The sequence below is a fragment of the Gracilinanus agilis genome, chromosome 1, assembly GCF_016433145.1.
Source record: "Gracilinanus agilis isolate LMUSP501 chromosome 1, AgileGrace, whole genome shotgun sequence".
Taxonomy (NCBI): domain Eukaryota; kingdom Metazoa; phylum Chordata; class Mammalia; order Didelphimorphia; family Didelphidae; genus Gracilinanus; species Gracilinanus agilis.
This window is the reverse complement of record NC_058130.1, coordinates 313,786,185-313,810,412: the sequence shown is the minus strand read 5'-3', so window position 1 is coordinate 313,810,412 and position 24,228 is coordinate 313,786,185. Positions and strand designations below refer to the sequence as shown.

General features: G+C 34.8%; 1 protein-coding gene across 2 annotated transcripts in view; it reads right to left on the bottom strand.

Moving 5' to 3' along the window:
- KIAA0825 (KIAA0825 ortholog) overlaps positions 1 to 24,228 on the bottom strand; it is a 463,565-nt gene that overhangs the window by 250,169 nt on the left and 189,168 nt on the right. Inside the window, exons 14-18 of one of the 2 annotated variants that reach the window (XM_044662785.1) lie at positions 23,236 to 23,466; positions 17,712 to 18,120; positions 13,478 to 13,637; positions 8,086 to 8,244; positions 5,126 to 5,220 (exon numbers count right to left, since the gene is read on the bottom strand). In XM_044662785.1, the coding sequence (XP_044518720.1) occupies positions 5,126 to 5,220; positions 8,086 to 8,244; positions 13,478 to 13,637; positions 17,712 to 18,120; positions 23,236 to 23,466 (1,054 nt within the window). Of the gene's footprint in view, positions 1 to 5,125; positions 5,221 to 8,081; positions 8,245 to 13,477; positions 13,638 to 17,711; positions 18,121 to 23,235; positions 23,467 to 24,228 lie in introns of both variants that reach the window. The other variant, XM_044662793.1, reaches the window with a different exon arrangement.

Sequence of the window (24,228 nt, the reverse complement as noted above, 5' to 3'; positions counted from 1 at the left end):
CTCTCCCTCTCCCTGTCTCTCTCTCTCTCTCTCTCTCTCTCTCTCTCTCTCTCTCTCTCTCTCTCTCTCTCTCTCTCTCTCTCTCTCTCCCTTTAAATTTGTTTCCCCAGAGCTTAGTATGGTGTCAGGAAGATAAAAACGTGTTTAATAAGTATGTATTGATTATGGCTCTAGGAATATCAGTATTAGGGGACAAACAATTCCTAAGTACATGATCTTTCGACAACATGGGCAGGAACAATATCCTTGTTTATTCAGGACAATTTCATGGTCTAAAAGGTCATTGCTTTATTGTTAAAAAAAATGTAAATATTTAAAATAGCCATGCTTTCAAAAACTTGAAACATTACCAAAAATTAATCTCAGAAAACCCCGAATAAATGTTTCTTAGTTTATAGAACAAAAACAATTTCAATCTTGCCAACTCAATCTCAATTGATTCTCATAAATTACATTTTAAAAATAAATGGACAGAATACTGGAGGAAATACAAAACTCCCTAAAGTCTTTCATCCTTCTAGGGCAGATCAATTACAGCTTATAGTGTGAGGTGGTTGGGAGTAAGATGCCTTTCATATCACACTTTAAAATCTAAGATCCTTATTAAGATAAGGTCCCGGCTGTTCCTATTAAAAATTCATTGCCCTTTTCTGAGAAGAAGCATTTGACCTGTTATCACTGGCTAAATTTGGTCTTTTCCCACAGCTGCATATTAGACCTACAAGACATTTATTGTAGTGGGAAAAGGGTTTTAAAAGATAGCAACAGATTTGTGATATTTAAAGATGGAAAAGAGGAATGATTTCTGTTAAGATACAATTTTTTTGTTTAAATATTCACTTTGGAACTGAAAGGAAGTAAATTATACACTTTAGGAGGATGTGTCAACTTCTTTCATTCACGCTTCTACACTAGCATTTAATAGGCTGAAAGTGTTAATTGGCTGAAAAGTTTAGTCAAATACCCTTATGCTTCATCTATCTAAATACTAAACATCTGGATATTTGGAAATATCTAGATAATTGGCTGATTTTTTCAGTTTTCACACACATATTTGTTATTGTGTAAACATTTGAAATTTGTGTTCAACACTGGAAATGAAGGAGAATGTCCCTCCAAAGAGTTTTACTCTCTTCTTACTGGTAGAATACGCCCAGTGACTTTGATTAATCAAGTATATCTATTACATTAATAGAACTTGTGATCATGCTATTTTCAAATACTGTTCTAGAAATAGTTTAGAGACCTTAAACTCAAAATCTCTATTTCATGGAAATATCTTTGTGTATTGGAAATTATTCTGGGTCTATGTGAAATATTAGAACTCATGGATAATTTAGTCAATTTGATGAACATTCACTAACTGACTGTGTATCATTAAAAAGATATAATACAACCATTATATTTTTATGGAATTTTTCATTTTATCAAGGAACTGTATTATCAAATAGATAAAAGCTTAAAAATAAATGAATTATTCACATAATATGATAAAATTCTGTTAATTCAAACCCCATTCTTTAAATGTAGCATATAATTCAAAGTACATTTGATTCCTCAAATAATTCTTTGTTTTTCTATAGTTAGAAATTTACAAATAAAATGAATTCAAAGTCCCCCTTTCAGTTTCCACTTGTCCTAGATGCTGTAGAAGGGACTGATGCATTAGAAGGGAGGTTGAATTAGCAGTTCAATTCATTATGTCATTATGTGCAAAGGTACTGAGAATACAAAGACAAAAAAAAATGAAATGGTGTTTTCTTTAAGCAAAATTCATCTGGGCAGATAATTAAAATATGTACAAATTATAATACAAAGTAATGCATTTCAATAAGATATAAAGTAATGTAACATCAAGAAGTAGAGAGAATTGGGGATGGGGTGGGGGTGTGAACTGGGGGGTCAGAAATAGGAATAGTTGAAAAGGTCTCAAAAAAGAGTAGGTTCTTTGTTCTTTGAAGAAAAATGTGGATTCTCCCCTGGAAGTAAGGGTGTGAGGGAGGAATTCCAGGCATAAGGAACAACTACACAAAGATAGAGAGGTGAAAGATAAAATGCCATTTTGGCAAACCAGCAAGCTCATTTAATTAGAATGAAGAGTATGGGATGTAAAGTAATTTGAAATAAGGCTGGAAAGGTAGTTGAGAACCAGATTGTGAAGGACATACAATACCAGGTTGAGAATCCTTTTTTCATCAGGGTAGTTGTTTTGTACCTTCATCTTCACAAATAAAAATTGCTACATGATTTTGATAATACTGTTTAGGGGATGTATTACTATCCAACCTCGGGATGATTCTATTCAGGGATGGTGCACACACTAATAAGGATGATAAGATACAAGAGAGGGAACATACTGGAAGAGAAAGAAAACATGGCAGTTGGCAATGAGCAATCCAATGGCTCAGGCATGCAACTTCAGGGGATTGCAGTGACTGGAGAAGGCCAAGGAAAGACCTTCTGCAGAGGGTGGGATTTAAGCTAAGTCTTGAAGGAAGACAGAGTCAAGGAAACTAGAGTATTCCAGACATGGAGAACAGCCAGTGTATTTAGGAAATGGATCTCATTAGTCAGTCAATGAGCATTTTTAAGTACCCATTATATGCCAGACACGGTGCAGTGCTGGGAATACCAAGAAAGGTAAAGATGGTCCCTGATCTAAAGGAGCTAACAAAGTAATGGAGAAGGCAATAGGCACATAATTATATAAAAAAAGATGTACATGAGATGAATTGGAAATGGAACAGTTAGGTGGTAACCCTAATCCTCAGCCCCTACATTAGGGCGGGTTCTGATGTCAGTGGAGAAATATTATATATGCATCTATGGTTCCTATCTTTCTAATAGTGTCCCTCTATTTACTGGCCACTGTTCTTCCTTTTAGTTCCTTGTACATACTTTTTCAGATCACCTCTAAGTTCATTATTTTAGAAATTATTAATTTGAGTTATAAAGGAAACAAACATACTAATAACTGAACATTAATCATTTAGCTTATTGAGTTGGGGTGGGGGTGGCATAGTCAGGTCTATGTTTTGGGAAAATCAATTTACAGCAGAGAGAAGTCTGGAATTGAAGTGGAGGAAAGACTTGAGGCAGAAAGTTCAATTAGAAGGCCAGTGCAATAGTCTGGGCAAGAAGCAAGGGCCTGGACCAAGATGATGGCTGTGTGAGTGGAGAGAAATAGACATAGACCAGGACAGAGTGAAAGTCAGAAAGATGAGAGCTGACAACAGAGAGGATATGAGGGATGAGTGTAAGTGAGGAGCTGAGGATGATATCCCAACATGCAAGCCTGGGTGGCTGGGAGAGAGGTTGCGCCCTTAATGTAATAGGATAGTTGGGAAAAGGAGTTTGGAGGCAAAGGAATAAATAATCCCTGGAACCAGACCCCCATATCTGAGAGGTAAGCCAAGGAGCTAAGGAAGGTGATACTGATGTTGGCCGCTACCCCTTCACACACACAGGAGAAACCTTGAGGCACTCCTTTGCTCAGGTAACAAGGCAGCTGAGGGAATGCTCTTGTTCATGAGCAAATTGCATTTTGTGGAGCTCCAAATGCTAAGAGTCTAAAAATGGCATCTCCAATTTCTTGCCTATCATGATTCATAGGGGGAGTGGAATAGGCTAATCAAAGTCAGTCTGGAAAAGTCATGATTAATGTTCTGACATGAGTATGTTTATGATTCTATTACTACTCTAAGTACTTTTTAAAAATAACGAATGTGATAGAGATGATCTAAAAAAAATCATGTGTAAGGCACTGGAAAGCAGAGGAGTGGCTAGCAAGAATGGAAGGCGACACCATTGGAGAGATTTGATTGGTGGATACACACACATAAACATCAGAATCTTTCTTAATGTAGGGGCTCATAACAGCTTGGTGTCCTTGGGGTCCAGGTGGAGAGGGACAGGGAGCTAGGCAAATACCCACAGCGCCCCCTGGTGACCCCCAAAAAGCAACTACTATTCCTCTGAATTTCCCTAATTTAAAAGCAGTTATAAAAACTCATCAACACTGTTCTGCTTTTCAAAGTGCACTAAAGTATGGCAAAAGATGATTTGAAAATTTCATTATGTTGTCATTATGAATATTGCCTTGGAAGGAATAAAATGATTAAAATATATTTATGGTGGGCTAATTAAAACAAATTTAATATTCTAAAAATGGTTCTATAATACTTTACAATTTTCAAAGTATTATCTGTGTAGGAGTTTGTAAACATTGCTTGACTTCTCAATGAGAGAGGGAGGGAGGGAAAGAATTTGGAGTTCAACATTTAAAAAATGAATGTTTAAAATGAATAAATACCTATTAAAATATTATGCTCATTTTACACATGAAGAAATAGATGGTTGTAAAAACTCTTAAATAGCTTTTACACACATCTTAAACCCCATATCTTATGTTCAATTCAGCACTCTGCCCATTATACCACGCAGCCCTCATAACCAGCAGTCGGAAACCAGACAGGCAGGACACTGGCTCAACAGCCTGTGAAATATATCCAGCTACTAAGATCTTTTAGAAGGTGTTATATTTTACATATATGTCTCAGTCCTACTTCAAAGTGCTCTCTGCTTAGGCTTTCTCTTTTATTAAGGGTGACCATATCAAAGTACAAAATTCCACTGACATGAAAGACACAAAAAAATCATATACCAGTAAAATAATGTAAATATATTTGTCTTCCTCACTAAACTACATATCTTTATTTTAATAAATCTGTTTCTATAAGTTATTTTGACTTCTATACCTTTTTCTATGACTTGATTGTTGAGCATTTGTATAGATATTCTACTTGAATGGAATATGAAGTACAGCACTCTAAGTGACTCTCAAATTAACTTATTGACATTTACAATAAAATTCCACTGGTGTACAACATATTAGAATTTCACTCCATGAAAATATATATAGCATGACAATAGAGCTCTGCAAATAACTGACATGTCAGGGGGGAAACATTTCAAATAATGTTCCATGTAAACTTTGACCATTATAGTTTCAAAAAATCTCCACGTTAATTTTTCTTATCTATCAAAAGTACACTGTTCAAAAACTTAAACACCAAAATGCCAATTTCCCCAACAGGGTTCTCCCCCAAATCTTTTTTAAAATTACCTGTTCTTAAGCAGTGCCCTGAAGGTCGTCTTATTCAGTCCCAGATAACTTGGCAGCAAGTTTGACCAATTCCAGTCCCATTTAGTTATGACTGACTGTTGACATATGAGAAGAAGCTATTGTTAGTTATTAATCAGAGTTAATATGATCAGTAAATTAAAGCTCCAGCTGTGATAGACTAACTAAGAAGGAGGGGGGTCTAGAACAAGGACTTAGACAGCTGATATCAATCATGTACAGAGAAGAAGGTTTTTATTCCAATAAGACAGCAATTAATTTATAAATCCACTTGAGGATGTAGCCATTATTTATGAAAAGATAAATCAATTTTTGAGTCGTTATTCTTCCAACTGTTAATGGCATTTTGCCCAACTACTTTCTCTGAGAGGTTGACTCTTGAAAAGCAAAATAATTGGCAACTTTTTATGCATCTCCTCAATGTACTTTTTTTTTGGTGTCAGCAAAACTTTTATCAAGAAAAACTTGAAGTAGTTAGAAATCTGGCTTTATGCTATATCTTAATTAGTGTGCCATATTAGTATTGTCTGTTTTGCAATAGGAAATACAGATAAACAGATGGTTACAAAAGCAAGAATATAATTCCCTTAAAAATTTATTAGATGATCTTGAATCCAAGAATAGAGACAAATGACTACGTATAAAAGCTCTGTAAAAATATATGATAAAAGATGTTGTTTATTTGAAAGAAGAAATGATTTAATGGTTAAGATTATTTTATGTTTTGTACAATCTGAAATACAATCAACTAAGTATCAAGTCAATTTATACATGTAAAATGTTTGGTTTCTCACTATTATAGAAGCTCTATACTCTAGAAAACCAAATAGTTCTGATAATAACTCCAGTTTAGGCTAGTTTTTAGACTTGAACAAGAACTATCCCTTGTCAACTGCTGATTAATCGAGCCCTGCAATCCTGTCACACAGTAGAAGAATTCTGCCCTGAGTTGTCAGTATCTGAAGGTCTTATTCTACAGTTTTGATGAATGTAGGCTAGAGCTGTAACAGGCATGATAAAAATATTATCTGCATCCCAAATTAGGACAATGTTTTAAATTTTTTTCATCAGAGCTCTAGGTCAAGCAATTCTTTTCTTCTGTCATGCCAGTTCAAATGATTTGTCAAGAGACTTTCAAAAAAGGATACCTAAATTGTGAATTAAGCTGGAATCAAAATTGCCATCAGATTTCTGCCATTTTTTTGCCTTTTAGGTTATCATTTTTATATAACTGCTGACTGTGTGGTTTAAATAATCTTCATGAGATGATATAATTAACTACATATTTAAGCATATATTGTTTTCAATATTGAGTTTTTTAAAGCAAACTCATTTATTTTAAATGTTCACTTATGTAAATAATGTCTATGCCAAATTCTTTGATAAACTTTCAAGAAGATTGCCAAGATTATTTTTAAACATATATAAAACTGTGTGTACTAACTACTAAAAGTGAATAATTCAATCGTTTATAATACATCAATGATTTAAATGAATTGACTTAATCCTACAGCCTGAGGTTCCCATGGCCAGTCAATTGTTAATAAATAAGTATTTTTAGCACCTACTAAATGCCAGGCACTGTGCTACTGAGAGGGAAAAAAAAACTGACCCTGCCCTCAAAGAGCTCATAATCTAATAGGGAAGGCAATAGCCAACCAAATATGTACAATTATAGAAAATAATTAACAAAGGGAAGGCACTAGAATTAAGAAGTAGGGGATTTTAGTTGGGGCTGAAGGAAGTCAGGAGGCAGAAAAAAGGAGAAAGAGCATGCCAGACTTGGAAGACAGCCAGAGGAAATCCCTGGAGTTGGGAGATGGGAGTATCTTGTGAAAGGGGCAGTCAGATGGTCAGTGACACTGAATTGAAGGGTATTGTAAGGTGCAAGAAAGGGTAAGAGGACTAGGAAAGTAGGGGCAAAGGGTAGGTTATGGAGGGCTTTTAATACCAAACAGAGGATTTGTTATTTGACCTTGGAGGTTCTAGAGAGCCAATGGAATTTACTGAGTAAAGGCATAATATGGTTGGGCCTGTACTTTAAGAAAATCATCTTAGTGACTGAATGGAGGATGAATTGGAGTGGGGAAAAGACTTGAGGGAGGCAGACCCATCATCAAGATATTGCAATAATTCAAGTGGGAGAGGATGAGGGTCTGCACTAGAGTGATGGCAATGTCAGAGGAGACAATGGGATATATTTAAGAGATATTGTAAAACTGAAATCAACAGACTTTCGCAACCAAATGGATATAAAGAATGTGAGATAGTGAGGAGTCAAAAATGTCCATAGTTGACTAGCCTACTAAAATTTCAAGTTCCAACAACAGTACATATGACTTAAAGAAAATAAAAGTAAGTAAAATACTTCTTTGAAAATTAATTTCTATAGATAATGCATGTTTAAATAAAACCTTTTGGTTTTGGTCAGTAAGTTCCTAATATGAATCTCAACTTCATGATATCTGTTTTCATGCTAATTTAATAAAAAAAACATGTTATGTATTATGTAGTATATCAATATAATTTGAAAGGCAGCATAACTTAGTGGATAGAGAATTTGCCCTGGAGACAAGATAACCTATGACCATGACCTACTGCTGCCACATATTGACTGTGTGACTGGTGAGTCATTTAGTCTCTTAGTGTCCCAGAAAACTCTCTAAGACTATAAATTTATAGAAGTGTTATTTGCATTGGCAAAACAAGTTACACCAAGAAAATAACATCAAGGTGAAAAATATAATTTTAATTTTTGAAGAAAGCATGGGCGGCTTGTATTGTGTACTGTTTGAGATAGTACCCTCCATACATGCATGTGGTCACAGATCCACTAAAATATTTGATTATGATTTTAGTCTTTATTTCCATTCACTTTCAGACCCTTGCACATGATAGATACATGCCTAATCTTTGTTGAATGACAATTACTCTCCACATACCTGATCCAGCATTTTTTCACTAAACCACTTATACACCTGAAAAGGGTTAAAGGCAGGAGGCTGTTTTTCCAGGCTTTTCAAGGTCACTTTTAAAGGTCTGGTGGGTAATGTGTTTTCCTCTGCTTCATTCATAGAAAACAGCTGTTCTTTCAAATATTCCTTCAAGGGAGGAAAAAAAAAACAACAAATTTGCATGCTTATTATTCTATGTTCTTTTTTAAAAGCAAGCTGATCAAAACCTGTATTTACTCTTTTCACACATTTTTTAGCATTTACTTGGTAGATTCCAATGTTAATATCACAAGAGAGAATTCATTTTCAGAAGATGCAATGCTGATGAAGATTTATTATACTAAACAGCACCAATCAAAGATAACAGCCTAAAATGCTGTAGTGAGGGTCAATTACTAAATTGTCATGAAATAAACAATTCAGGGTATTTGATTTATATAGATCTGACTGTATTTGAAGCTTTTTTTTCCGGCCATTGTCTTATGAATTATACGGGGCAGAAATTCAATAGCCAACATCAGAGAATAGCTTAATCTCAAGAATGACTGTTATATGTCCAGTTCAGTGGTAAGCATTTATTTAAAAAAATTTATTTTTAACATTCATCTTAAAATTTCTGAGTCCCAAAATTTCTCCCTTCCTCAATCCCTTCCCTTATTCACTGAGATGGCAAGCAATATATCAATTGTACACATGGAAACATGAAACATATTTCCATATCAGCCATGTTACAAAAAATATAAGTGAGAAAAACAAAGTGAAAAAATTATGCCTCAGTTTACACTTTGAGTTCATCATTTCTCTCTCTTGAGGTGGATAATATTTTTCATTATGTGTCTTTCAGAATTGTCTTGGATCATTATACTGATAAGAGTAGCTAAGTGTTTCACAGTTGATCATTAATTGAATATTGATATTAGTGTGTACAATTTTCTCCTAATTCTGCTCACTTCATTTTGCATCAATTTATAAAAGTCTTTGCAAGTTTTTAAAAATCAGTCCCCTCATCATTTCTTATAGCACAATATTATTGCATTACCATAACTTATTCAAAGATTTCCCAATTGATGGGTATCTCTTCAGTTTCTTTTTTTTTTAACTACCATCAAAGAGTTGCTATAAAGATTTTTTTTGTAGTATAGGTCCTTTTCTTAGATCTCTTTGGGAATCAGACATATAAGAGGTACTGCTGGTTGAAAGGGTATGAACAGTTTTATAACACTGTGGGTATAGTTTCAAATTGTTTTCCAGAACAGTTACACCAGTTCACAATTCCATCATCAGTGTATTAATGCCCTTATTTTTCCATAACCTGTCCAGTATTTGTCATTTTTTCTTTTTTTTGTCATGTTAGCCAATCTAATAGGGCATGAGGTGGTCCCTTAAAGTTGTTTTAATTTACATTTATCTTAAGTATTAGTAATTTAGAGAATTTTTAAAATATTACTATTTATAGCTTTGTTTTTTTTTCTTCTGAAAATTGCTTGTCATATCTTTTGGCCATTTATCAATTGAGGAATGGCTTTTTTATGTTTATAAATTTGATTCAGTTCTCAATAATTTTGATAAACAAGGTCTTTTTCAGAGAAGTTTGCTGTAATTCCCTCTTACTTTACTTCTTTCCTTCTAATTTTGTCTGCACTAATTTTGTTTGTACAAAACCTTTTTTTAATTTCACGGAATCAAAATAATCTATTTTATTTTCCATTATCCTCTCCATATATTGTTTGGTCATAAACATTTCTCTTATCTATAGATTTAATAGGTAAATTTTTCCACGCTACTCTAATTTGCTTATGAGATCACCTTTTTATATCCAAGTTAAAACATTAATATTTTAATAGAGGTCATGTACTACTTTTAAAAAGATACTATTTTGGTCGCTCATCATGACAAGGATTTCTGAAAAGCCTACTGACCAAGGACCAGTCTACCAAAGTCCAGACAAGCTCATCAGCAGATTGACCACATAGTAATTAATAATACTATTGTCATAGAGAGGTTACCCTATATGTCAGTGAAGGCAGTACCTAGACAAAGGAAATGACCTGATGTTCTTACCTCGGGGTGCATCCTCAAATTCTAAATCATAATCATTTTTCCACAGAGCTAATTCCAAAAAACAATCACAAAGCATATTTATATGCAGCATCCTAAGAAACACCAAGATGTAGTACAGGTTCTGTGGCCTTAGGAAAATCAGTTCATTTCATGGCACCAATCATTTTCGTAAGTAATAGATTTAAAAAAAAATCCTGATCCATTATATTGGTATGTTTCTCATAAATCATAGCCTTCAGAGTTAAAAGTCACTTAGACATCTTCTAGACAAAACCCTCACTTTATAAAATAGGCCAAAAGAGTAATTTGCTCAAAGTAACATAAGTGGTGACAGTATCAGTATTAAGATATAGCTTCAAATTCAGTGCTCTGAAGCATAATGAATAACAAAAAGTAACACTGTTTAGCAATACAAAATCAGAACATTTCACATAAAAATATTTAAATATACCTTTTCTGATTTATTAAACTGGCTTTACACTGTATATTTTCTAAGAGATTAATGAATTCATACTATTTTATCTCTGGAAGGATTTTAAAGATAATCTAGTCCTTCACTTCTCCCATTTTACAGATGAGGTATCTGGGGATCAGAGAAATTAAGTGACTCACCCACAAGTTCAGGGGTTGGTTTTCAGAAAAGCAAGTACAAAAACTATGATTTATTGACTCTCTAATCTTAGATGCTTTTTATTGACCCACACACTTTGAGGTACTATTATTATTCTGTATTAAAATTCAGATTAGAAATCTACTAAACAGAGAGATTTTAAAGTTCTCAAATAATATGGAACATTGGGAACAACTACTTCAGTAATAGCTTCAGTTGGCAGTTCTTTTCCTTTTTACCAAGGCTCTAGGGTATTGCCTCTCTGTGTACCTTTGTCTGTAGGGACTCTGAATAAAGAGTATATGATGATGAGAAAGATTTTCTTACTGGAAAAAGAGATTATTGAATGAGGACTAACTTTTTCCTGTATCATGATTTAAGTAAAATAGAAATAAAAGACCCTGACATGCCTCAAATCATGACCTTACTTTTGCTCTGAATTAATGAAATATGGCTTCTGTCTCTACCAAATAAAAGAGAAACTGCTTTGGTGAAAGTCACTGATTATCTTCCAGATGCTAAACTGGGGCTTTTCTACCTCATTTTCTGAACCTCTTTGCTCCTCCATTCCCCTATCTTCAACTATCACCATTATGCTAATAACCATCAACTCTGTATCTCTAGTCTTATTCTACTGCCTGCATTTGGTCATATATAACACACACACACACACACACATATATATATTTATATTTATATGCACATATATATGCATATAAAATTGTCTATCATATCTTTTCATCAAATTCAGTAACAGAAATCGACTTTATTCTCTTCCAACTCTGGCCCATCTTCTTATGTTACCCAACTCTGTCCATGGTACCAGCATTTTCTCTTTTACTTCCAGTTACCAAAATGTTATTCAATTCTTCTCCATCTCTATTGTCATTATGCTAGGTTGGGTTCTCATCTCCTAGTACCTAGAAGATTTTTGCAGCAGGCTTTCAGCTATCTTCTTTTACAGTAGGATTCCCACCCACCCCTATCCTTTGAGTTGATCCTGCAGTCTATCTGTCTGTCACCAAAATGACTTTTAAACAATATTTTTTAGCTATGAAACTTTATTATTTTTTATTTCTTTGTTCAAAAAACTCTTCTGTTGGCTCCCTATTTCTTATCAATTCTAAAGATTTCTTCCCATTATTGAAGGCTTCTTACAACCTAGTCCTATACCAGCTATATGAACCCATGTCTACCACTGACTCTCTTTTCTCACAAGAGCTATTTTTTCCGGGTCTCATAAATGAAGAATACTCTCTCCTGCTTAGGAATACGATCTGCTTAGGAATACAATTTAGAGCTGGAAGGGATCTCAAACATCATCTACTCCAACTCTCTCATTTTACAAAAAAAGAAAAAAACAAGACCTAGGGAAGTTGAGTGACTTCACATAGATAGTAAACAACAGAATGGCATTTGAACCCAGGGCCTCTAGGCCTCTAATTCCAAAACCTGTGGGTTGGTTTTTTTCCACTAAATGCCCATTCTCTGCCTTTTCTCTTTGGTAGCCCTGTCTGAGGTGAGGCAGTATGGTATGAATCAAGGGAGTGTCCTGTGGATTTGGAAAAAGAAATGCCATGTAGGCAAAGTAGGATTGAAACAACAAACTCTTCAGATACTTGTTAAAGTTTATATAAAATAGATGTATCGCTAAAGTCTTCCTCCAGTAGCAGATTATGGCATGGAGGGGACCCTGGGTACTTGAAGGCTGTGAAGGTCCAAAAGAACTACCAAACCATCATTTTGGAAAACAAAATCAGCACATTACACATCTGTCATCTAAGAACCAAGCTTGCTAAATCTGGAAAGCCAGGTTGGCTGTGTGAATTTTTTTAAGCTACAGAAACTCACCAAGATAATCTACTAAACTATGGAGAAGTGGCACTTTCATGATGGTGGGAGACTAAGACTTTTGAAATCACAGATTAATAAGTACAGTGCTAGTAATGCACCTATGGCTTTAAATTATTTGAGAAACATCAAAGATAAAGACCACACAATGCAGATACACATAGCAAAATCCGAAATTTATAATTATTTCAAGGAAATGACTATTCTATTGAGATGCCTGGCACTATGTTTATTATTACTAAAAATACCTTGGTAAGGCCCAGGTCAGAGACCAACCAGCTAAGCGGTAGCTGACCTGCAGAACAATATTGGATTCAACCAGTGTTCATTCATTAATGAATTTGAATTAGAGGACCTAGTTGCTCCCGAAAATTAAAGCATTTATAGCAAAATATAAGTTAATATTCTGAAATAAGTAAGAATATTTCAATTTTTTATATAAAAACAAAAACCAACCAAGCAATCCATTACCACATCATGAGTGCTTTTTTCACTCTGCATTCAGCTATGCATTGCTTAAAAAATTTTTCCCTTACACAAATTTCAGATTTTAGCCCAGGCACTGTAAACTAACTTGAAAAATAAATCTCCAGCCTACACAATGCAGATCTGAATTGAGTTTATGAGCCATATTATTGTGCAAAGTGTATAAATGAAATCTACATTGTTTCTGCACAGCTTTTTCCCTACACAAATGCAGACTTGCCTAAATGGAATAGTTTCTATTATAATGCAATATTGAGTTTAGTATTGACTTTAAGAAGCATTATCACCTCCTTGACTAACCCTTAGCTGCCAGCAGACGCTGCCTCAGGCCAGTACACACCTAATTGCTCGGTAAAAAGGCCGTTTCCCTACCTCATTGAGCCGGATGATGTGATAAATTTGCCTCAGGTACTCACTGCCACCTGGTTTGTGGCAGATATCCAGGACCATCATGTTTATTTTCTGCTCAGTCAATTCAAGAGCAATACCTCCTTCTTCTAAGGCTGTAGCTTCTTCTACTGCCATAAGTACACTAGAATAAAGAAAAGATATTCATATCACCAGTGAAGAATTGCGAAGATAGGAAAATGAGAGTCAATGTAAATTAAGAAGAAAGTCAATGAAAATCGAAGGTTGCAAATCTCTATCCAGATTTAGCTTGCAGAAGTTAAAGCTTCCCAAAGTGTGGCTGTTTACATGGACATCCTGGGGGCAAGGACAGGAAAGCATTTTATAAATTGAATGGCTTTTTTAAAAGAAAAAGTATTACTTTATTGCATCTATATACTTATATATAAACCATTTCCACATTACTACAATCATGGAAATAGCCATAACCACAAAGTATAAACAGAATGTCTCTAAAAACAGGAAGAAATCAGTTCTACTTTCTCTTTGAGGATAGAAAGCATCTCTGATACCAGAAATAGCTGTTGGATTCCACACCATGCATGTTCTTTCCTCTCTACTCTAACAGAACACATTTAAGACTAATTAAAGTATCTAACGGGGAACCCATTATACTAAATATAATTTAGGGGCTTTAAAGCTGAATGCTTTACCACTTGAGTATTTAAAATTGACCTTTTGACACTTGTTGCCTTTAGAAAATGCATGCTCCTCTCCAGTTTTATCAGTTTAAGAGATCCTTAGACTTAATAACGACAATGTTTATTCTTTAAATCAGGACCCATTCTCACCTTCCTAGGCATCACAAAGTGAGCACTTTTATTAAGTACATTATTAAGTATATTAAGTACAGTACAGTACAGAAATTAATCGATTTTTATGGGCATTCATTAATTTTCTTTTTATTTAAAAAATACAACCTCAACACCTTTTTCCAACTACCTGCTAAAGGAAGACCCGGATACACCAAAAACCTGAAGCCACAGTTCTCAAAAGAGAAATTCCGGATCCAGACCTGTACCTCATAAATTCAAATCTAATTTTCTCGCCTCATTTGTTATCAGGCTTGTGATAAACTTTAAAATGTAAGCATTCACAAGGAAATTCATGATTTTCCATTGTTTCCTGGCCTAAGTGAAACTTACTGTAGTGTAATCAGCTGTACACTGCAGAGCCTGTTACTGAAATTGTGCTACGATTATAAAATTAGTTCAGCCCAGAGTTGGGGATGTTGACCCCGAAGGTGCAGTCAAATGATACCCAGCTGCTGGGAGTTAAAGCTGCTATTACTTCCACATGTAGCTTCAAAACATACTTAAGATAAATAGTTTGAAAATTACATAAGCTGCAATCTCCTTCTTTCCTAAAAAGCAAGTGATGTTCCAGCTTACTGATAAATTTTACAGACAACTTTCAATGAAAGATTTAAAAAAAATTATATAAAAGAATACTTCGGTGATATCCTTTTGAAACTGCATACAGGTTGCAAGCTAAATTTCTTGCCAGGCTTCTTAGAGGTTGACATTGGAAAAGCTGGGGCCCCCTGACAAAGGACTGTCTCAGTGTCAGCCCCCGAATTGTATCCTTTCTTGTCCATCACTGTGCAGGTGAAGCAGATGATTGGATTCAGTCAGTGCTATGATTAATGAGTTCCTCTCTGGATTTGGGACTGCCTATCAATCATGTCATTAGGGAGAATGTGCCCTGAAAGAGGCAGACCTCAGCCAAGGAATAACTGCATTCATCTTAATCTGTATATGCACCCAGCCAGCCAAGTCAGGGTCACCATGATGAAAAACAATAATCTTCAACTCGACAAATTACTTTGCAAAGACGGACATTTCTTTACTTTTTGGGCTGTGTGTTCTCCAGAATCTAAGTTGACTGTTTACAGCTTGAGTGTTACTAGAAAGTGAAGGTTATTTTAATGAATAGTAATGCTTCCAGGCAGTATACAAGACAGGCAATGCATACAGCTGCCACCTTTTCCACTGCAGCTATTTTCACAATTTCCATAAAATCAAAGATAAATCCAGACACAATAATTGGGGGAAATCTAGTTAAGTGACATTATATTAATCAAATATAATAATCTGCATGGAAAACAAAATGATTTAATTGATCTTAACAAAAGCACTATTTGGTGTGGGTTTCATTATTATAATCCCATATTTATTCTATGGATCACAGTTGACTATGTGGAGTACTATAGATAAAGGTATAGGTTGTATACTTTATTTTATTAATATATTTATAGACTAATTTATCATTGGATTATGGAAGATATTTAGAAGGAGAAGTTCATTTGTACTTCACATAATCAATCCAAGATCAAACATCTGAAGAAACATTACTGCAGAGCAAATTATAAAAAATTGTAAATGAATTATTACTCCAAATGAACTGAACATGGTCAAATAAAGCATTTTCAAATAAGTGTAATAAATAATTTTACAACTGGATAGCTGTGTATCACAGTTTTATTTAATAAATATTGTGTTAATGACTCAATTATTCAGAATCCTAAGGAAACATTTTTTAAAAATACCTGCAACAGGAGTTATTTATTTATTTATTTTTTTGATGCCTGCAGCAAGGCCAGTAAATATCCTTTGGCTAATCACTAAGCAGTCAAATTAAAATGAAAAAAAAAAAAAAAGATAACTGCCCAGTCTGACCCCTTAGGTGGTAGTGTTTGTGAAATTGAATTAAAATTCAAATGGAAGGAGATAATGTCATCAGAGGACATTCCTGTGATCATGGGCTCTAGTCCCTTACCAACACAGTAGCTTTAAACTGCCATTATTTGAAAGGGGAATCTTAAAATCAGGTATATTATAAATTTTACTATATAACCCTAATCAGATATGCCATTTTTAAAAGTTTTTTTTTTCTCTTTATATCTACCACTAAGGATAATGACATTTAGGTCTAATCTTTTAGTCATTGAATGCGAGCTTGTAAATTGGTATTTAATACAAAGGTAAAGATTAAAAAGGTCACTGTCAATGTTAATAAGCTATTACTTGACACTCTTACTGTTGTTACTCCCACCAATCCGTCATTCCTAGAAACCAATTCCTATACCTTAATATGCCAGGACTGATAAAAATACCACAATCTATCTCACTAGGTAAATTTAAGTCTCATAGATTATTAACAACATTCAAAGCTAACTAGTGAATACAAAGTGCCTAGAAGTTGTTATTTTTTTTAATAATAAATATAACAAATGACATTAGAAATAACTTCTACTAACGCTAATGCTAACCTTTTTCCTACTCACTTTCTACAGCTTCATGCAGGTTAGAATTAAAGATAAGTATAAAATTCTTCCGAGTATGCTCCTGATCATCAGCAAAGGTTTAGGGGAAGGGGAAGGCAGTTTTGTTTTCTGCAGTCAACAGGTTTATTGGGCACTCATCCCACATGCTTGTTATTGGCAGGAATGTCATAACCTACGTATTGGAAAGCATCTTGCAAAAGTGAGACTTCCTGTCACATAATTCTAAAATTGAAGGTTTCTTTTAATTCAAGAGAACTCTGTTTGTATATTAAAATACACCCAGCAGCCTTAAAAATCCCTACAACAGTATAGATCGATGGGAACAAATCTATGGGAAAGTTGATTCTTTCATGCAGAAACAGACAGGTTCATTTATGTCTGATATGACCAATCTCCCCTAGGATACTCTTGTTACCAGATGAAAAGTATTTTTTTCACTTAATTTAGAGGCAAAGAAAGCAATAAAAGGCCTTTTATATCCATTGTCTTGTTAATTCAAAGTCCACAACACAATTTATTTAGTAAACACTCTGGGTACCTGTTTACACAATGGAAAAAGATCAAACTGAATTCTCAGATTCTCTGAAGTCTCCCCAGTGTTCTCCCAATATCCCTTCTAAATCAGAAATCTTAAAGTGATGACTAAACAACCTTAATGTTTCACAGTATCCACTGTAGTTCAAATTTTAAGGCAATGCATTTCCAATGAGCAAGTTTTTAAGGAATAGCTTATCTTTTTTCTTTGCTGAACAAAATTCCCCAAGTGAAATGCTAAACTAGAAAAAACTAGAAAAATTACTGTTCCAGCCCACGTGACCAGAGTTTTTGTTTGTTTGTAAGCTCCCATTGTGAATGTGTTTGAATAAGACACTGAAAGAAAAACATCATTTGAAAATATCACATGCTGCTTACCATTCTGTGCTCAATTTTCTTGCTTTCAGCAACTGGCTTTCAATCCAGTTTGGTTTTTGCTGCTCAATGCTGTGTATAACCCGCTGGGTCACTTGATTAGGGCTACTTTTCTGCTTTCCCATAATGCTTTCTAAACACACACAAACTAAACTGAGTTTCTCTTTACTCCAACTGTCAAATGAGGCACCGGTTAAAAGTTCCAAGGTGTTGCCATCCTCAACTATTCGACATATAATTACAATCAGGTTCCAGACAAGCAGACCAGTTTTCTTCAATTCAACAAAGTTTTTTGACATTTTTCTCTCAGACAGAAAAAAGAAGTACTTAATTGGGGGAGGCAAACATGCAATCACGGTGGGTAACTTGCTGATTACAATAGAGACCGCCTGAGCTGCAAACCTTGTGAAGCCTGAGGAAAAAAAAAAGGAAGCAAAGGTATGATTAACACCAACATTCTAGTTCTATTACGGTGCTCTTTGGAGTGTTGTCTGGGGATGTCTAAATTTTGTGGAGAAAATTGTTGGGAAGATAAAGTGCTTGACATCTTCAGACAGTACTCTATCTGGTCCTCTACCGTACTATGTCATGTTTCTTTCCAAGAATTCAGATTTAAGCAACTCCTAATCTATTCTGGAACAATAAAAGGCATAAAAATTCAGAATAAAGCCTTTTGCTGTTAGCCACGTTCAATTGAATAGCATTCCCAAGGTCCCCAGTGAGTCTCAGCAACAAATTTAATTGTTTTCCTTAGTCCTCATTTTTAATGATTGATCTATCTCAACATGTGGCACTGTTGATCACTTTCCTAGTCTCTTGGCTTTGACAGTTCTATATATTAGCTTGGATTATTTCCTATCTCTGTAACTACTTCTTTCTTCTTCCTTGCAATACCCTCCAACCCCACTCACAGTTTTCTTCCTTATACTTACCGATGTTTTAATCTTATGTTTCTCTTTCTAAATTAGTTACCTCAAATATTTCATTCTTTGACAGGAATTTAACTGTCATCTGACCTGACAACTCCCCAATCTGGTCCTGATCCCTTTCCTAACCACCTTCAAGATTTCTATTTGAATGATCTGCATTACTTATTACTCAATGTATCTTAAATTCATGAACTTCCCTCTAAATCCAGCTCCCCATGCTGATCTCTTCTACCAATCACAGGGGCTAGAAACATTGGAGATATTTTGGACCGCCCCCAAACCCCCATCCAACAGATCCGTATGTCTTGTCAGTTTTCCTTCTTAATATCCTTTCTTTTCCATTTATATCACTGCCACTCTAGTTCTGGCCCTCCTCTAATGCAATATTGTTACAATACTTTCTTATCTGGTCTCTCTCCCTTCTACTTCCATCCTCTGTAACAATGCTGAGTAATCTTCATAAACAACTACTTCTATTATATCACTCTCTGCCTCAATATTATTTTTATTACTCGATCTGCAGTGTGCACTGTTGTTGTTGTTCAGTCGTATCCAATTTTGTCACCCCGTTTGGGGTTTTCCTGCCCAAGATACTGGTGTAATTTCATTTCCTTCTCCAGCTCATTTTGCAGAAGAGGAAACCAAGGCCACCAGGGTTAAGTGACTTGCTCAGGATCACACAGATACTAATTGTCTGAGGCCAAATTTGAATTCAGGTTCTCCTGATTCCAGATTGATTGGACCACAAAAGTAAAAATCCTTCACAATCAGCCCTTATCTTCCTTTCCAATTTCATTTTCTTACTTCCCTTACCTGAATTTTCCATTTCAGTCAAATTGTCCCCTAGACACTCTTTGTTCTTTCCTTCTTTATGCCTTTGCCAAGTATCATCTTATTCCTTCAGAACCTTTTAAATCTTGCCTGTTCTTCCTAATTCAAGTCACTGTCATAAAACCTGTCTAACCCATTCCATTCCATGCCACAATGTTCTATCCTTGACCTTATCACTCATTTGTAATTAAACACATCCAGACCTGTGACTAATCTTGCATTCTTGCCTCGCAGGATTATTTGCAGACTAGTGACTCTTAGACTGTTTTGTATCTTGCCATGACTCTGTCAATGCTTTCAATCTCAACTATGGGTTCAATATTTATTTGTTAAATTTGTTTGCTGATCTCATCACCATAAATGGATCCAATGATCACCTCCAGGAAGATGATTCTCAGTTTTGTGTTATTACCAGACAGTCTTTTTTCCTGCGCCTCAGTCAGGCATCACCTTTTGGACATCTTGAACTGGACATCCCATAAACCTATCCAATTCAACATGTCCAATAACTAGCTCATTATCTTTCTTCCTAAATCCTCCCCTCTCCTGGCAAGGCTGCTATTATCTTTCCAATTATCCAGTGTCATGCTTAACTCCTTGTACATATTCCCTGCCAAATCCAATGTGTTTTTATTTTCACCTTGACAGCATCTCATATATACGTATATATGTGTGTGGGTGTGTATCCCATCTCATCATTTACAAAGTCACTCCCCTCCTACAAGACCTCATTACTTCTCACCTGGACTATTGCAATAGCCTTTCAGGTGGTCTTCCTTTCCCATGCCTCTCCCCTTTCCAATCCATCCTCCACTCGGCTGCCAAAATGATTTTCCGAAAGCACAGATCTGAGTAAACTGTCTCCTCTCTCTCCACATCCCCATCTTTGACTCCCTCAATCAACCCAAGCCTTTGGCTACAACTTTCAGGATCAAGAACAAAATCCTTAGTTTGGCTTCACACCTGATTACTTCTGACATTTTCAGCCTTCTTACACTTTATTCCCATCAACACTGGCCAAAGGGCTCTTCTTTCTACAAACACTCCATCTCCATCTCTCTCTATCTCTGCACTTGCTGATGCCCATGACAAGAAGGCTCTGTTTCCTCATCTCTTTCTCTTGGCTTTCTTGCCCAAGACCCAGCTTCAATCTACATTCTACAAGAGGCCTTTCTTGGTCTCACATTCTCTCAAGTGCCTAACTGTTGAGATTACCTGCTCTGTCTGTTTATCTCCTATGTACAGAGTTTTATTTACATAGTGTTCTCCCATTGAAATGGGAGCTCCTTGATGGTAGAAACAGTGTTTTTTGCAGGGTGAAGAGTGTTGAATCTACAGTCAGGAAGATTCAAGCCAAATGCAGCCACAGACTTACTAGCTGTGTGGTCCTGGGCAAGTCCCTTAAAGTACTTTGCAAAACTTAAAGTGGGGGTAGCTTGGTGGCTCAGGAGATTGAAAGCCCCAGATATCTAGCCCCAGATACTTCCTGACTGTATGATGCTAGGCAAGTCACTCCCCACCAACCCCAATAGTTCCTCTTTACTATTCTTCTGCCTTGGAACCAGTACAAAGTATTGATTCTAAGACAGAAGGTAAGAGGTTTTTTTAAAAAGCAAACCTTAAGGGACTATACAGATTCTAGTTGTGACAATAATTAATAAATGTTTATGATGGATTGAAGTGAATTTGTATATGATATCTGATTTAATTTAACACACATTAATCCCCTGTTATCTGTAGAATACTTTGCTGAGCACTGGGGACACAATCCAAAATTTAATCTCTCCCTGCCTTGATTGAGCTTATTTCTCCAGGAAAAAGTGTATTTAAATCAATTAGCTTTAGAAAAAAGGTGTTATATAAACTCAAGATAGTGTTTTTGCTTTTATAATAGTAAACAAAATATACTAGCATCAATAATAAAACAGAGTGAGGAGGTTTTGAGAGATATTTATAACATATAATTATCAAGGTTTTCCTTTATTTCAAAAGGTGCAAACCCCCTCAAGAGGGACACATTTTCTGTAACATTTCATCACACCTTCCACTAGTGAAGTAATATATTTTAAAAGCATTAAGAACTGGAAGAATCTTTATAAATGTGTGAAATTTGGTTCTAAAACAGATGACAATGATCTGTCTATATAAGTGAGGGCTAGAAAGAATAACAAAGATTATTTTCTTAATTTGTGACAGCTTTGTGACATCTTTTATTTTTAAGTGCTTAAAATTTTTTCTTGTTATATAACTTAATATATTTATGTAAGTTCCTTATGCCTCTTACTATTCCTTCCCTGCACAGGGCCTATGAAAGTATCTTAAATAGGTGTTTGGTACCTATTTCTTCATCTGATTTTTAAAATTTACTTAGCCATAGATTAGCAAGTGAATTCAAATTTAGGCACAGATTGATATTGCAAAAATTGGTGAATACTACCTTTTGGATACTAAAAACCTTCTGAAACTTAATGTAAATTTCAATCAGAATATTTTTCAAATCTCAAGTTTTAGGTGCTCTGTATTCAATGAAGTTCTGATTAATTTTAAAATGCCATTTCCTTGATAGCCTAGGAGAGATCCAACTTTTCTTTACTGGGAAACATGAATTTAAACTGTACCTTGGGAATGGTGGTGGAATCCCTATAACTAGAGTCCATACCTGCAAATGAATGATATTTAAGGATAAGAGGGTAAATGGTAGAAAGCATAGTGGAATTTGGAGGAATCTATAGCTTCCTTTGTTTATTGTGAAGTCAGGTACTCCTGATGAAATAGTCATATGCTATGTTCTTGGAACAGTGTAAGTTTCAAGGAAAAGTATTCCCTTAGAAAGATGCTCCCCACCCCCACCAAATCCTCATGATCATAATGCAGAATTCCTAATTCACTAGTCAGAATAGTGATCAGTTTAGGGTAATAAGAATGGGTTAGCTGTCCTCTTACATATAATTCTTCGGCTTCTGGACCATGAAAATGTATCCTATGGTGAAAGAAGAAACAAATGGCTGCTGAAGTGTCTATGAAGATTAGCTTCAGCCTGTTCTTTGATTTTGTTTTTCTAAAGGTGATAGGGGGCAGGAATGAATTCAGAACTGGGTTGACAAGAGGGGAAGGAAGAACATGGAAAGTGATAAGAGTTTGAGAGACACTTATAAAATAGCATTGCAATATGATTTAATGGGTTAAAATAACCATGACTTCAAGAAAGGTACAAGATATATTAAATGTCCCAAAGACAGAATGAAAGAAAGATAGCAACAACTTTCAGACTAGGAAGAACTTTAGTAATGAAAATTTGACATTTTCTGATTTCAATTAAATGGCTTTACAGGATTCAAGGGCAATTTTGTAGTCCTTGGATGGAATTAAAGCATTGATATAAAAGGTCACAGATAAAAAAAAATTGATTTGTGTTTGTAATGTAAGGTCATGGTGTGAGAACTACCTACTATCCAAGATATACATAGAGACTAACTGAAGGAACATGTGTTTCCAGGGTATTTGGTACCAGAAAACTAAGGGTAAATTGGATGAGAAAAATTTGACATGAATAATTAATACAGAAGAAAATTATTTTATTTTGAAATTTTAAAAGAATATCATATACATGGATATTTTAAAAAAGAAAAAAGAAATCAGTGTGAAAATCTAAAAAAGTAAAAATAACAAATGAACAATTTAGAATGCTTCTTAATGATTCTAATTCTTTAAGACTTATAAAACTAAACACAATAGGAAATAATTTCTCCTATTTACTGTTTACTTACCTTTTCCCATTTCTTTTCTTTTCATTTCTTTTGGATTATAACTCCATTCCTTTGGAACTGTCTTAAGTAAACTTTCAGGAACAAGTTTGTGTGGGTAGGTACTACAGTTTCCTCCTGCTTCCCAAGAAGTCAACAATGAAATTATTTGTTTTATGATGCTCTTGACTGTCTCAATCAAAGTCTGTTTCAAGCATCTAATGATCTCTGGTTCAGATTCCATGTTACTTTTAACTGCAAATCCAGGGGAGAAAAATCAGAGAGAATGGAATGTTGCAATCAATTGTGCCATTCTTGGCAAGCACAATAGTTTCATAATAAGCTAGGTTATGATGGAGGAAAGAAGAGAAATTAATAACTTAAAACCATATGTTTGGAGAGATCCAAGATAAAAGGTGGAGGGGGGAATGACTTAAAAATCAAAGATCATACCATAGAAAAAGTAGGAGAAGCAGATCACATATCTTTTACAGTTATGTGTAGGGGATGTAATCTTAACCAAACAAGGGACAGATGAAATTACCAAAGATAAAGCAAATAACTTCAATTACCTGAAAATGGAAAGCTTCTGTACAAACAAAACAAATGTGTCTAACATAAGAAAAGAAGTAGTCAATTGGGAAAAAAATGTATCAAATTCCTCTGATAAATCTTTGATATGCAAGATATATAGACAACCAAAAAGAAAAATAAAAAGGCCAAAAACTATTCTTAAATATTCTTCAAAGTGATCAATGAAGAAAACAATTTAATGAACTATAAACAATAACACATAAGAATATTCAAAATTGCTAATAATAATAGAAATGCAAATTTTAAAAAATCTGAGGTTTCATTTCACACTCAAAAAATTGTTAAAGATGACAAATTATATATAATCAATGTTGGAGGGAAAAACAAGCACATTGCCTAGCCTCCACACTTTGGAGGGCTGAGGAGGTATGAAGTAGTGCCTCATATCTGACCATTTGATTGTATGCTTCCTATCTCTTGCCT